The 12259-nt window shown below is 38.5% G+C and overlaps 1 protein-coding gene across 1 annotated transcript; it reads left to right on the top strand.

Annotated features, from left to right (window-relative positions):
* Nucleotides 1-1912: 1912 nt before the first annotated feature.
* On the top strand, nucleotides 1913-11258 carry LOC120554257 (salivary glue protein Sgs-3-like). The gene is made up of 7 exons (XM_039793041.1): nucleotides 1913-1990; nucleotides 5478-5552; nucleotides 9327-9377; nucleotides 9549-10108; nucleotides 10253-10317; nucleotides 10408-10556; nucleotides 10653-11258. The coding sequence occupies exons 3-7, from the start codon at nucleotides 9338-9340 to the stop codon at nucleotides 10724-10726; spliced, it is 888 nt and encodes a 295-aa protein (XP_039648975.1). The 5' UTR covers nucleotides 1913-1990; nucleotides 5478-5552; nucleotides 9327-9337; the 3' UTR covers nucleotides 10727-11258.
* The last annotated feature ends 1001 nt before the right edge of the window (nucleotides 11259-12259 follow it).

The raw sequence follows: 12259 nt of genomic DNA, 5'->3' as shown, positions 1-12259 counted from the left end.
TCCTGTTGGGTTTAGGGTATGGCTCTAATTAAGTTTTTTGTACATCTTGACATGTTACATATGTGTACCAAGTTTCGTGAGTCTACGTTAAACGCACTGCAGGGGCTAAATTTTTTTAACTTTATAGGGGGCGCTAGCGAGCCATTTTTGTGCGGCTATTTGCGAAACCCTTAAAAGACATAAATTTTAACCAGACGTGATGCGACTGCCAAATTTGGTGAGTTTTTGAATATGTTAAGCCCCTCAAAAAGGCAATTCATTTGACGGGAAAAGAAAGAAAGAAAGAAAGAAAGAAAGAAAGAAAGAAAGAGAATAATTCCTTCAGTTTCAATAGGGCCTTCGCCCTTTGAAAGCCCAAAAATCCGCGTAGGGAGGTTGGTTGGGGTGGTGGATGGGTCAAACACAGGACTTTCACCGAGGAGACCGGGGATCGTGTCCCGCGTGTCACATTTCCTAAACCCAACCGTCCCGTTGCTGTCCTGTGTCCCGTTATTGTTTTCCTGAACCACACATCCCGTTCTTCTATTCCTAAATCCTACCGTCTCGTTGTTGACCAGCGTGTCATGGAAACATGAGCCCACCCTCGACCTTTTCCTTAACTTAAGGGGCCATGTTTATTTCACGGAATTCTTCTGTGGGCCCATCATGAAAATTTTCGGCAATCCATGTTCATTTTACGGAATTCTGCTGTGGGCCAACCACGGAATGTTTTGTGATTCCGTGAAACTGCCACTGATTTTTACTTAAGGGGCAGTGTTCATTACCCGGAATTCTGTGAGATCAGGTTGTGTCTTCCCGTTGACCATTGTAGAAATATATTGGGTTTAGAATAAGAATGTCCTGTAGCCTGGGATGGCCTCGCTGTCTCCTCCTGTCTGGCATGTGTAAAATAAGACAGTTTCAAATTTAGTGGAGCAAAAGTGCTCATGATTTGTTTAATAAACATTTGGAACAGAATGCACCTAATGAAATATCTTAAAGGAACAGACAATCTTTAGGCCATGAGAGAAGAAGAGAATGAGAGCGATCCCAAGGCTAGCGCTCAACTTCTCTATCTTCTCGGAGACAGAAAGTCTGAGTGATATCCAACCAATTGGCGGGCCAGATGCAATGGCGGGAGGAGGAACCTGAAGATGAATAAAAGAATAGGGAAAAGGAAGGTCCGGGCTCAGACCCGTAGAGCCTTTGTTGGTGGCTAGGGAGAGAAAGTCTTGAAGGAGCGGCTGATCCATATGCATATGAAATATCTGTTTGCAATATAATTTTACTAAAGATTGTTATCCTGAGTATTCATTTCCTGGTCTGCCTTTCAACAAACACAATATTTAAAGGGGAAACTTTGAGAAGTGACCAGTGGTTCTTAAAAGACTCCTTTCAAGCCAGAGTAGAATCGGTCACATTTTTTCCTACACCATGCACATTTTTGTTTTTCTGGATCCAAATGTAAAAGTAAAACTTTAATTTCAATGTTTTGGTCGTCTTTTTCACTTTTGTTCGTGTATGTTTTTGAAGCTTTTTCCGATGTTTTTGTCATTTTGTAAGTGTGTAAGAGCATCAATAATAAAAGTCTCATCTCTATAATAATAGATTCTCTCCTGAAGGTGTGGTTCTTCCAGTCTCCCATACGGATACACAAATAAAAACCAATCAACACATACCTGCACAATGACAAAAACAATGGTGAAATGTTATGAGGAAAAGAAATGAGTGTTTACCAGAACATCACAAAAACATTCAACAGCGTCATGTCTCAAAACAAATGTCCCTAAACCGGCTTCTTCAGACAGTAACCCAAAAAAAAAATCCTCAGACAAATTATGTGCTTCCTTGTTCACAACCTGATATCATACCTGTTTTGTGTGAATGGGTATAAAAGGTGTTCAGGTGTGTGTTCAGTGGAGGACATCAACCATCAAACAGCAACAGGTGGAATCAGAGAGCATCAGCTTCAATCACTGCAGTCAAAACAAATCTACGGCAGACAAAACCTGTAAGTATTTCAATGATGACTAGAAAATGCATTTCCTGCAGAAAATTCGTGGGACTGCTGAATAGCTAAATTGCTAAACTGGATTAATAGCTGAAATCCATAAAACGAAGTTAAAGTAGTGAGAATAGTTAAAAAAGTGGAAAGTGGAAGTATGCATTTTCATTTATTCATTTTCATTTATCATTTCATTAAACATTTAAAAGCTCAAGCTAAACTGAATTGTTGGCTTTAAAAGTTGAATAATGACAAAATATCGTGAGTTTAGAATTATAAGGTTCTATCTCCACTTTTGGTCGAAATTGAGTTTTTGACATAATCTGATCCATTAGGTGTTTATTAATGCCTGTGTGGTGTTATTATTGTAAAAAATATATTTTGTTAGTTATTAATAGTAGATTATAATAACAGTTTTGCCAGCTGGGATGTAAAAACTTTGATGCTCAATATCTCAGAATTACCCTAAATGGAGATAGAACCTTATAATTCTAAGATCACGATATGTAGAACATTGTGAGGTCTGAGTATATTTCCTAACTGATAATGAATAAGTAGAGAAGACTCACAAATGCAGAAATATGAAACAAATTGTATGAAAAATCTTAAAGCTCACATGCATTGCACTGCTGAACAATCTGGAAAATGTCAGAGTTAGAAGCTGAACTGCATTACCTAAATGAGTGAAGAGCTAAAATACATTGTTAGAAAAGCTGGAAGCTGAACTGTAATACTGTCAAAGATGAAAGTTGAAATGAATTACCTGAAAAGGCTGAAAGAAAAAATACTTATCAGATACATACACTGCATGAAACGAAAAAGCATCAATCTAAGATGAGATTAGATGTGAAATATAATGCCTGAAAAGAAGGGGGCTGAACAACTTTGCACTGAAAACTAAAAATGAAATGCATTATGTGTGTGTGTGTCTGTGTGTGTGTGTGCGTGTGTGTGCATGTATGTGTGTGACTGTGTGTGTGTATGTGTGTGTGTGTGTGATTGTGTGTCTGTGTGTGTGTCTCGGTGTTTGTCTGTGTGTGTGTGTGTGTGTCTCTTGTGTAAGTGTGTGTGTGTATTCAATTCAATTCAATTTTATTTATAGTATCAACTCATAAGAGTTATCTCAGGACACTTACAGATAGAGTAGGTCTAGACCACACTCTATAATTTACAAAGACCCAACAATTCCATTAATTCCCCCAAAAGCAAGCATTTAGTGCAACAGTGGCGAGGAAAAACACCCTTTTAGGGAGAAACCTCGGGACAGACTCAGGCTCTTTGTAGGCAGTGTCTGACGGTGCTGGTTGGGGATGTGACGAACAATGGCAATAACAGTCACAATAAAGATACTGGAAAAATGACCAGAAATAATAGTTGTAGTAGTTCCTGACATAGCTGGCCACTGCAGGTCGTTACAGGACGTAGCAGGGCACACACGGTGCTGGTTGGGGGTGTGATGAACAATGGCAATAATAGTCAATAATAATATTCCAGACTGGGAGCTGGTTCGACAGGAGAGGAGCCTGATAGCTGAAGGCTGTGGCTCCCATTCTACTTTCAGAGACTCTAGGAACCACATGTAACTCTGCATTCTGGGAGCGCAGTGCTCTAGTGGGACAATAAGGTACTATGAGCTCTTCAAGATATGATGGTGCTTGACCATTTAGAGCTTTGTAGGTCAGGAGAAGGATTTTAAATTCAATCCTGGGGTCTCATTTATAAAACTGTGCGTAGATTCTATTCTGAAAGATTTCGTGCGCAAAAAAGTCGGAATTTTCGTACGCAAAAACAATATTCTGATTTATAACACCTTGCGGCGCACACCGGTACGCACTCTTCTCGTTATAAATACGGACGTGCGTTACCTTATGCGGTCGTGCACGAGCCTCACGCTCCTCCCAAGGTCGTCCCATATTTGTCCTAATAAGGTCCATGTTAATCAATCAATGAATATTCCAGCCTTGAAAGGAGCCCTTGATCACCAATCATGAAACGGAAAAATGGGGAAAAAAAAACATGATTCAGTGATCGTGAGATCGATGTGCTCCTAACAGAGGTAGAACAGCGAAACAAAATCCTCTTCGGAAGCCGTAACCCTTGTGTAGTGTTCATATTGTTGTTACGCAGCCTTAATACTTAACAGATTTAGCTCAATTAGCAATGATATACATAATTTATTGTTCATATTTGCCATTTACCCCTTTGAGATCATATTTATGATCATATGATCATTTTCGTTTTTTGTGAGAAAGGAAATTCAATTATTAAAAAGGTAAAAAATAGAAACAATATTTTGGATCATTATTGGTGCAAAACAGGTGAAAGTGCTTGAAATGTGACAATTTGGTAACTTGTATGGTAACTGTGTGGGAATAGCAGGTGCAGAAAGACAACATTTCCACACACAGACACCTACAATCAGACACGACCACATAAAGACGAACGGACACACAGACACACAGACACACACACACACACACACACACACACATCAAACAAACAACGCATTTCCTGGGGAGAGGCAGGGGAGAGCAGCAGAGGAAAATCTAATTTCCTCCGCTGCACGGTGTGGGAGGAGCCCCTGCCTCTCCCCCGTTGTTGGCAGCCCCTTGCCGGCCGCCGCGACCGGCTCTGGGTCGGTTTAGCAAGAACGGGATTGTTGGGTTCAGGAAAACAAAAACTGGGTTAGGTTCGGAAAACGGGCATACCATCGGAGTTCACTAAAACGCAGTCTACAAAACATTGGGAGCATTACGCACGATCACACGTGTGGTCAAAAGTTTGCGGAAACTGGGAACATTTTTATGCATGGAGACTATGCGGGGAATGTTGTAACGACAAATTTCCCCATGCTTCACGCAACTTTTTCTTGCGTAACAGGTTTTATAAATGAGGCCCCAGGATTTTACAGGAAGCCAATGCAAAGCAGCTACTATGTCTGACTGTGTGTGTCTGTGTCTGTGTGTGTGTTTGTGTCTGTCTCTCTGTATCTCTCTGTGTGTGTCTGTCTGTGTGTGTGTGTGTGTGTGTGTGTGTGTGAATGTGTATTTGTGTGTGTGTGTGTCTGTGTGTGTGTCTCTATGTCTGACTGTGTGTGTGTGTTTGTGTATGTCTCTCTGTATCTGTGTGTGTGTGTGTCTGTGTGTGTGTGTGTCTGTCTGTGTGTGTGTGTGTGTTTGTGTGTGCTGAATAGCTAAAATGCCAAAGCTAAACTGGATTAATAGTTGAAGTAGTGGGAATATTTGGAAAGGTATGAATGGACATGAATTTCATTAAAAAGTTGAAGAACACCACTAATGTATAAAAGATGTGGAATATTTAAATTTTTTTTTTTATTTTTTTTTTTTTTAAAGCTGATTAAAGCTAAACTGAATTGTTGGCTTGAAAAGTTCAACAATGCCAAACGATGTAGAACATTGTGAGGTCTGAATTTATTTCCTAACTGCAGGGATTAAAGTGGAAAAAAAAATCTTTTGATTGAACTTTTTTTCAGGCCAAGTCATAAGCTGTTCACATCTACCTATACAGATAGCACCCCTTCTGCGATTGCGCCCTATTGGTTTTAAAGGTATGTACAATAAGATGCAAACAGCAAAGTAAAGGTAGTATTACGAGTGTTCTCTTTTCCTGATGAACAAAACAATATTTCAGTACCATCCCACAACTAACCATTGCTGTTCTTTTCTACTGCAGCAATCAAATTGTAGAAAGGTTTACCTTACACTCTAATTACTTCAGGCCAAAAGTGTTTAAAAGGACATTTTTTTGTATTGTTAATATGCAAATCAACACCAAGTCAAATCTATATAAAATCAAGTTTGCAAGACTTCACTGTTTTTATTCAAGGGCTACTAATAATGAAACACGTATAACTTTTCAGTGAAGGCTTTTTTAATTTTTTTAATTCAAACTTAAAAATGTTTTTACAATGACAACACTGTTTTATCTATCTCAGACACGTCTGTGCCTTCCATTGGCAACAACGCATCCATGACAGCTAGTGGCCTTGCCAAATAGTGGTTACCATTAGACGCACACAAATCATGACGCTAATATGCGAGGAAACTGGTTCCGGGTTTTGTGCAAGTTATAAGTTGACTATTTTAATCTCATGATTATTTTATGTCAACATAACATTATAGTACAAACACGATTGACCCTCTTACACAACGGTAATAATGATAATGAAATAAAATGAAATAAATAATGAAACCCTCAGTCAAAACCTTCTGTTGCAAATTGTGAAAGATTGTGGACATGTCTTAACAGACGGGATAATAAATTGCATTCGGTACGGTTTATATAGGGTACCCCCAGGATTCTTCAAGTTAAATGTAAGACTTTTTAAGACCTTTATAACACCACCTAGGATGAAATTTAATGCCAACTTCACAGCCATATAATGAATATTCAGTGTGGATTTTAGGCCTGAGAAAAGAATGATTTACCAGGTAAAGACATTTTATTATAATACTCAACAATCATATTTAGTTCACAATAGCTTTGTAAGGCGTGTGTGTAATCTAATAACATCAAATAATAAAGTATTTGTTGCATGAATCACTCTCATGCTATGAAACTTAAAAATAAAATGTGTGCATTATGGAGGTGTCACAATTAGTTTCACCTTGGCTAAATAAGACAATATAATGTAATATAATATGCCAATGTAAATGCCAATTGCTTAAGTGATTGTTTCATCCCGTCCTGCTAAAGTCTGCTGCAGCGGGAATAAAGAGTTGGGCTCCGGGGTTTTTTCTCAAATGTGTGCTACCAAAGGTGGAGCACTGCCGACACCGATCATCGTCTTATTCACAACCGTCTTTCCTTTGCTAGCTGATCAGGAACCGGCAGGTGCGTCTTCCAGCTCCCCCGTTTCATTAGCTCTACACTGACTCGCACACCGATCCGCTTGCTTGTGCTAACCTCATCCCCATTGCTCTCAGCCTCGTCCGCCAGCTGGTCCACATCTCTGGCCAGACATTCAGACACTTGCCCATTCTAACCGACGAGCTAACGTTAGCTTGTTAGTAGCACGGTGCGAGACATTTTGTTTTCTTTCTTGACAACTGATTGATCTGCGCCCGAGCTTGGATGTTTTAGGGCCAGAGCTTTCTCACCATGTCCACGGATTTAAGATAAAAACCACGTTATGCCGTTATTATTGTTATAGCCTAGCTACATCCATGTATCACGCACCCTGCGTCCGCGCCATGGTCTGCACAAACTCCACGGTCAAGAGCGTAAAGAAAAACACTGACGTAAATAGTACCTGTATTGTCAAATTACATCCCAGTCACACGCTTATACAATTTACTCCTATGGTCACACGGAGTATATTGAAAAGTCACACACAAAGCATTTATTTAGGACATTACGGTAATTATTTCATCCTTCAAAAGAACAAGACATAATTTAAGACCTTTGTAAACAAAATGTGTAACTTTGAGAACGTTATTCAAAACTTTAAAAAAAATTCTCATCGGATCTGCATCGATCTCAGATATGGCATTTCTAAAATCAAATTGACGGAAATCCGTCTAGCGACGGAGAACTTTAATCCCTGTAACTAAAATTATGAATAAATATGAAACACTTACAAATGGTGTGAGAAACATACGTAGATGAAAATACAGAAATATGAAATCTCAAATGTATTGCTCTGCAATGCTGAAAAAGTTGGAAGTTGAAATGTAAAATTGTCAGAGTTAGAAGCTGAACTGCATTACCTTAATAAGCTAAGACTTGAAATACATTTGTAGAAATGCTGGAAACTAAACTGTAATACTGTCAAAAGTGGAAGTTCAAATAAATTGACTAAAAAGGCTGAAAGTAGAGAGAGGGAGAGAGAGGGAGGGAGCGAGAGAAAGAAAAAAGAGAGAGAACAAAAAGAGAAAGAAAATAGACTGTATTAATAAATTTGACTTATAAACAGGATTTAATCAAAGTTCTCAGTAAACTGTAAATGACCTAACAACCACAAACCCCCACACAACCCCTCAAATAAAGGCTCAGACTGCCAAAACGATAAGTGGTATCATTCAAATGACCTCATCCTGAGCACCAGAAGACCTTTGTGAATGAATCGATATAAAATTTATGTGGATAAACTTATAAATGTGGGCACATCAGCGATTTAAAAAAGTGGTTTGCTGTGCGTTTCACTCGGAAATGTGGAGGATATTTAACATGGGCAGCGAATGGAGGAACATTTGGAATTGTTCGCACTTGGAAGCTCACCAAGCCACAAGTATAAGTCATATCGCGTAACAGAGCACATTGGCTGAAACTAAACAAGAATACCTATGTTTTCATATATAAATTGTGCATAACAAGTAAATATTGTGTGTGTGAGAGCAATTTATAGAAAAGGGACAAAGAATTTTTTAAGGCTCTGTGCTCTGGCCGATTGTTATGATGTGTAGCGGGAGAGTGAGGACCCAAATACAGAGAGAGGCAGGCAGGCAGGAGATGGTGGAACTCAGAGATTTAATACAACAAAAAACGGCAGTACAAGGACTGGAACACTCACAAAATAACAAACCGACGGGCAAAACATAGGCAGGAGCAAACGGGCACATGCAGGAACAAACACAGGGAGGAAACACAAGGGCATGGCCATCTAACACAAGACAAAGGGAGTCACAGAGGTTAAATACATGAGGTAACGAACGAATGAGGTACAGGTGATACGGCAGGTGAAACACATCAGGGTGGGGCAGGACAATCAACAAAGGCGGGAAAACAGGAAGTAAATTGGACAAGACAAGACAGAAAACCAGACTATCAAACTAAAACAGGAAACAGAAAAAACAGACGGAAAACATGACATCAACTAAACACAGAAACTTGACACAACACAGAACACAGTCAAGACAGGATAAACACAATAAACAGGGAGATAACTAAACAGAAATCAACAAAACAGGATACAGACAGAAATGAACCAACAGGTAACAAATGGAACAAAATGCAAAGCAAAACACTGAAACCATAACACCGATGACATCATTCACTCATTCAAGTGTCTACAGCTACAACTATGTTGTGTATGTTGGTATTAGACATACAGTATGTTTTACTTTTTTAAATAAAAAAAAAAAATAAGTAATGCACAAAAAAAGCCTGTTTTTTCCACAGAAACAATGTGAATGCTCACAATAATACAATGACAGTCCTCATTTGTAGATCCTAACATTTATAGATGGTAGTTTGCATTTACAGCTAACAAAGGATTATTGTCTCAAAGATGCAGTGGAACATGTAATGAAATAGTGAAAATATTTTTTTGTCATTGCTTAACTGAATCTGACAAAAAAAAATATTTTTTTCATCCGTATAGCACATCCCAAAATGATGATGAAGATCTATGTCATCCTCATTCTGTGTGTTGGTAAGTTTTAAGATATTAAATTGAATTATGACGTAGAGCAAGTAGAATAAAAAATCGACAACATAAGTATAGAAAGAAATTATTTAGTTAGTTTTTAAATTAAAATTAAAATTAATTATTAGTATTTTTAATTTTCAGTGTTTTGGTTACTAATAATTTGTAACGCTGCAGGAATAACAACCATACCTAAAGCAGCTGCCACAACAACATCTGCCCCAACAACGGTTGCCCCAACAACGGCTGCTCCAACAACAGTTGCACCAACAACAGTTGACCCAACAACGGTTGACCCAACAACGGTTGACCCAACAACAGTTGACCCAACAACGGTTGACCCAACAACGGTTGACCCAACAACGGTTGACCCAACAACAGTTGACCCAACAACGGTTGACCCAACAACGGTTGACCCAACAACGGCTGCTCCAACAACAGTTGACCCAACAACGGTTGACCCAACAACGGTTGACTCAACAACGGCTGCCCCAACAACGGCTGCTCCAACAACAGCTGCACCTACAACTACTATATCCACTACTGCTGCACCTACAACTACTGTATCCACTACTGCTGCACCTACAACTACTGTATCCACTACTGCTGCACCTACAACTGTAGCACTCACAACAGCTAGGGTGTCTTTCAGATCTGTTAAAGAAACTTTTACAACCGACTTGCTGAATCCATCATCAGCAGCTTTTAAAAATCGAGCTGCAATTATAAAGGGACAGGTAAGTCTCACCCTTAAAATGAAATATTCTTGTACACCTATTGAATTACTTTATCAGAGAGCTCAACCACTCACCAAAGACCTGAACAATCCCTTGACAGTCTACATATAAAAACGTCACTTTAAACTTATTTTGTTTCTGCAGCTTGAACCTGTCTTCCAAAGGACATTCTCTTCATCCTTCAGGTCCTTGACAGTGGTGTCATTCAGGTAATTAAATTTATGTTCAGGTAATATAATTTAAGAATACTGGACTTAATCTGATATTTCAAACTATATTATGTGTTTCTCTTTCTGCAGCCGTGGATCAGTCATCAACACCATGGACCTTAGCTTTGTAAGCACGTTTGCCCCTAATAACACACAGATTGCAAGCTCTTTGATCAACGCAGCTTCAAGCGTCAGTGGCTTTGACATTGAAGGCAGCTCTATCAACGTGAATGGCATCTGTAAGCAATATTGAGCGCTACTTGATAAATTCTTTTTTAAAAAGGTACACAACTGTTTGTTAAATTAATGTTTTGTTTCGTTCTCTTCATTTACAGCTTCGGGTGGAGTAAGCCACAAAATCAGTCTCGTCACTGCAGCCTGCCTGGTACTGTTGTCATGGCTAATCTAAAGCAAGCAATAGCATCCGTGCTGAATTTCCATGAGATCATGACAGTCATGACTGATATGTAAAAAAGGGATTCATGTATGTGTGTGTATATGTGTATGTGTATGTACAGTATGTGCTACATACAGTATGCCTATATGAAGTTGTACAGGTGTTCCTATTAGGTCAACAAAATGTATACACATAGTTTAACTTTGTTGTCTGTAAAAATCTTTTATTTTTGCTATTTTAAAGGCCCTTCTAGAAACAGGCATTAGAAATTAGCAGTAGCTAAGATGCTAATAAATGCTAAGATGCGTCACATTAGATAAGTGTATTAAATTAAATTACTTAAATGGACACAATAATGATAGTGGATATGAATGTTTGTCGAACTGAACACGTTTCTGTGTGGGAATGTCCAGAATGCTGGACTGGACAGAATGACACAGACAACTTTAAGCACCTGGTCCATTGAATCATCATTAATATATTAAGCCAAATGAACTGAGCATGTGTGTGTGTATTTCAGGCTTGTGTGTAGTGTGTAATAACAACAGAGTGTAAATTGTAATTTCCCCATTGGGGATCAATAAAGAGTATAAATTATAAATTATTATAAAATTACCATAATCTATCTCCGTTGATCCTATTGTTTGTTTGCTGCTTCCTTGGCTATACTACAGCTGTAGTAGCGCACTGGGTTTGCGTTTTTACAGGTATGTCCCGGCTGTCAAAATGGGCAGTTCATACAAACTGATGACATGTCATTTATTGATTTAATACATAGGCTATTGAAATAACACATTTTTTGAAACTTTTCTTTTCTTTTCTTTCGTGGACAACATTTTCTGTGGGTGGATGAATGGGTAGGCTACATAGACTGTATATTAGCTATATTAGTGTCTATGGTAGGCTATAAGGAGACCTTTTAAAATTTTGACCACAGCACTGCTCCTTTTGTGTTCAAGTGGGTGTTTTGTTGCTAATGAATCAACTATTTATTTGTGAGATGAAAAGTTGGATGTTCCTTTTTAAAATAGAGTCTTGCTGTCTGTAGTATTCACTCTAGATTAGACTAGGCTACAGCTGTTTAACCAAGGTCTGGAACGAATAATGAAAAAGCCTAAATAAGTCTTGTAATGGCTTGATTTTATTTTAACATTATTATTTAATATTCTACAAGATATTCTAACATTTTGTGAAGACTCTTTCACTCCAAGCGAAATAGCTGAAATTGTAAACCTTGAGCCTAATAGAAGCTATTGTTTGTTGAGAAGACCTCAGTCTCTCATACTGTAAGATCATATCTTTCAGGAAGCCGTTCTCAGTTGGCAAAGAAATTCTATTTTGATATAAGTCAAGAATCTGTGGAAGCGGTTTGCCATTTTGAAATGTGAGCCTCTGACTTGCTTCTGACACAGAGATTAGGCGCTGATGGGAATGTGTAAACAAGACATTTAAAAATTGCCCTGGCATCACAAAGTTTCAAATTACCACCACTGAAGTACGTTTAATTGTGAATTGAGCCTGTACCACAAAACATACAGTCTACGC

This window comes from Perca fluviatilis, chromosome 24 (assembly GCF_010015445.1).
Source record: "Perca fluviatilis chromosome 24, GENO_Pfluv_1.0, whole genome shotgun sequence".
Taxonomy (NCBI): Eukaryota; Metazoa; Chordata; class Actinopteri; order Perciformes; family Percidae; genus Perca; species Perca fluviatilis.
Note: the sequence above shows the minus strand (reverse complement) of the source record. Positions and strands in the feature narration are given on the sequence as shown.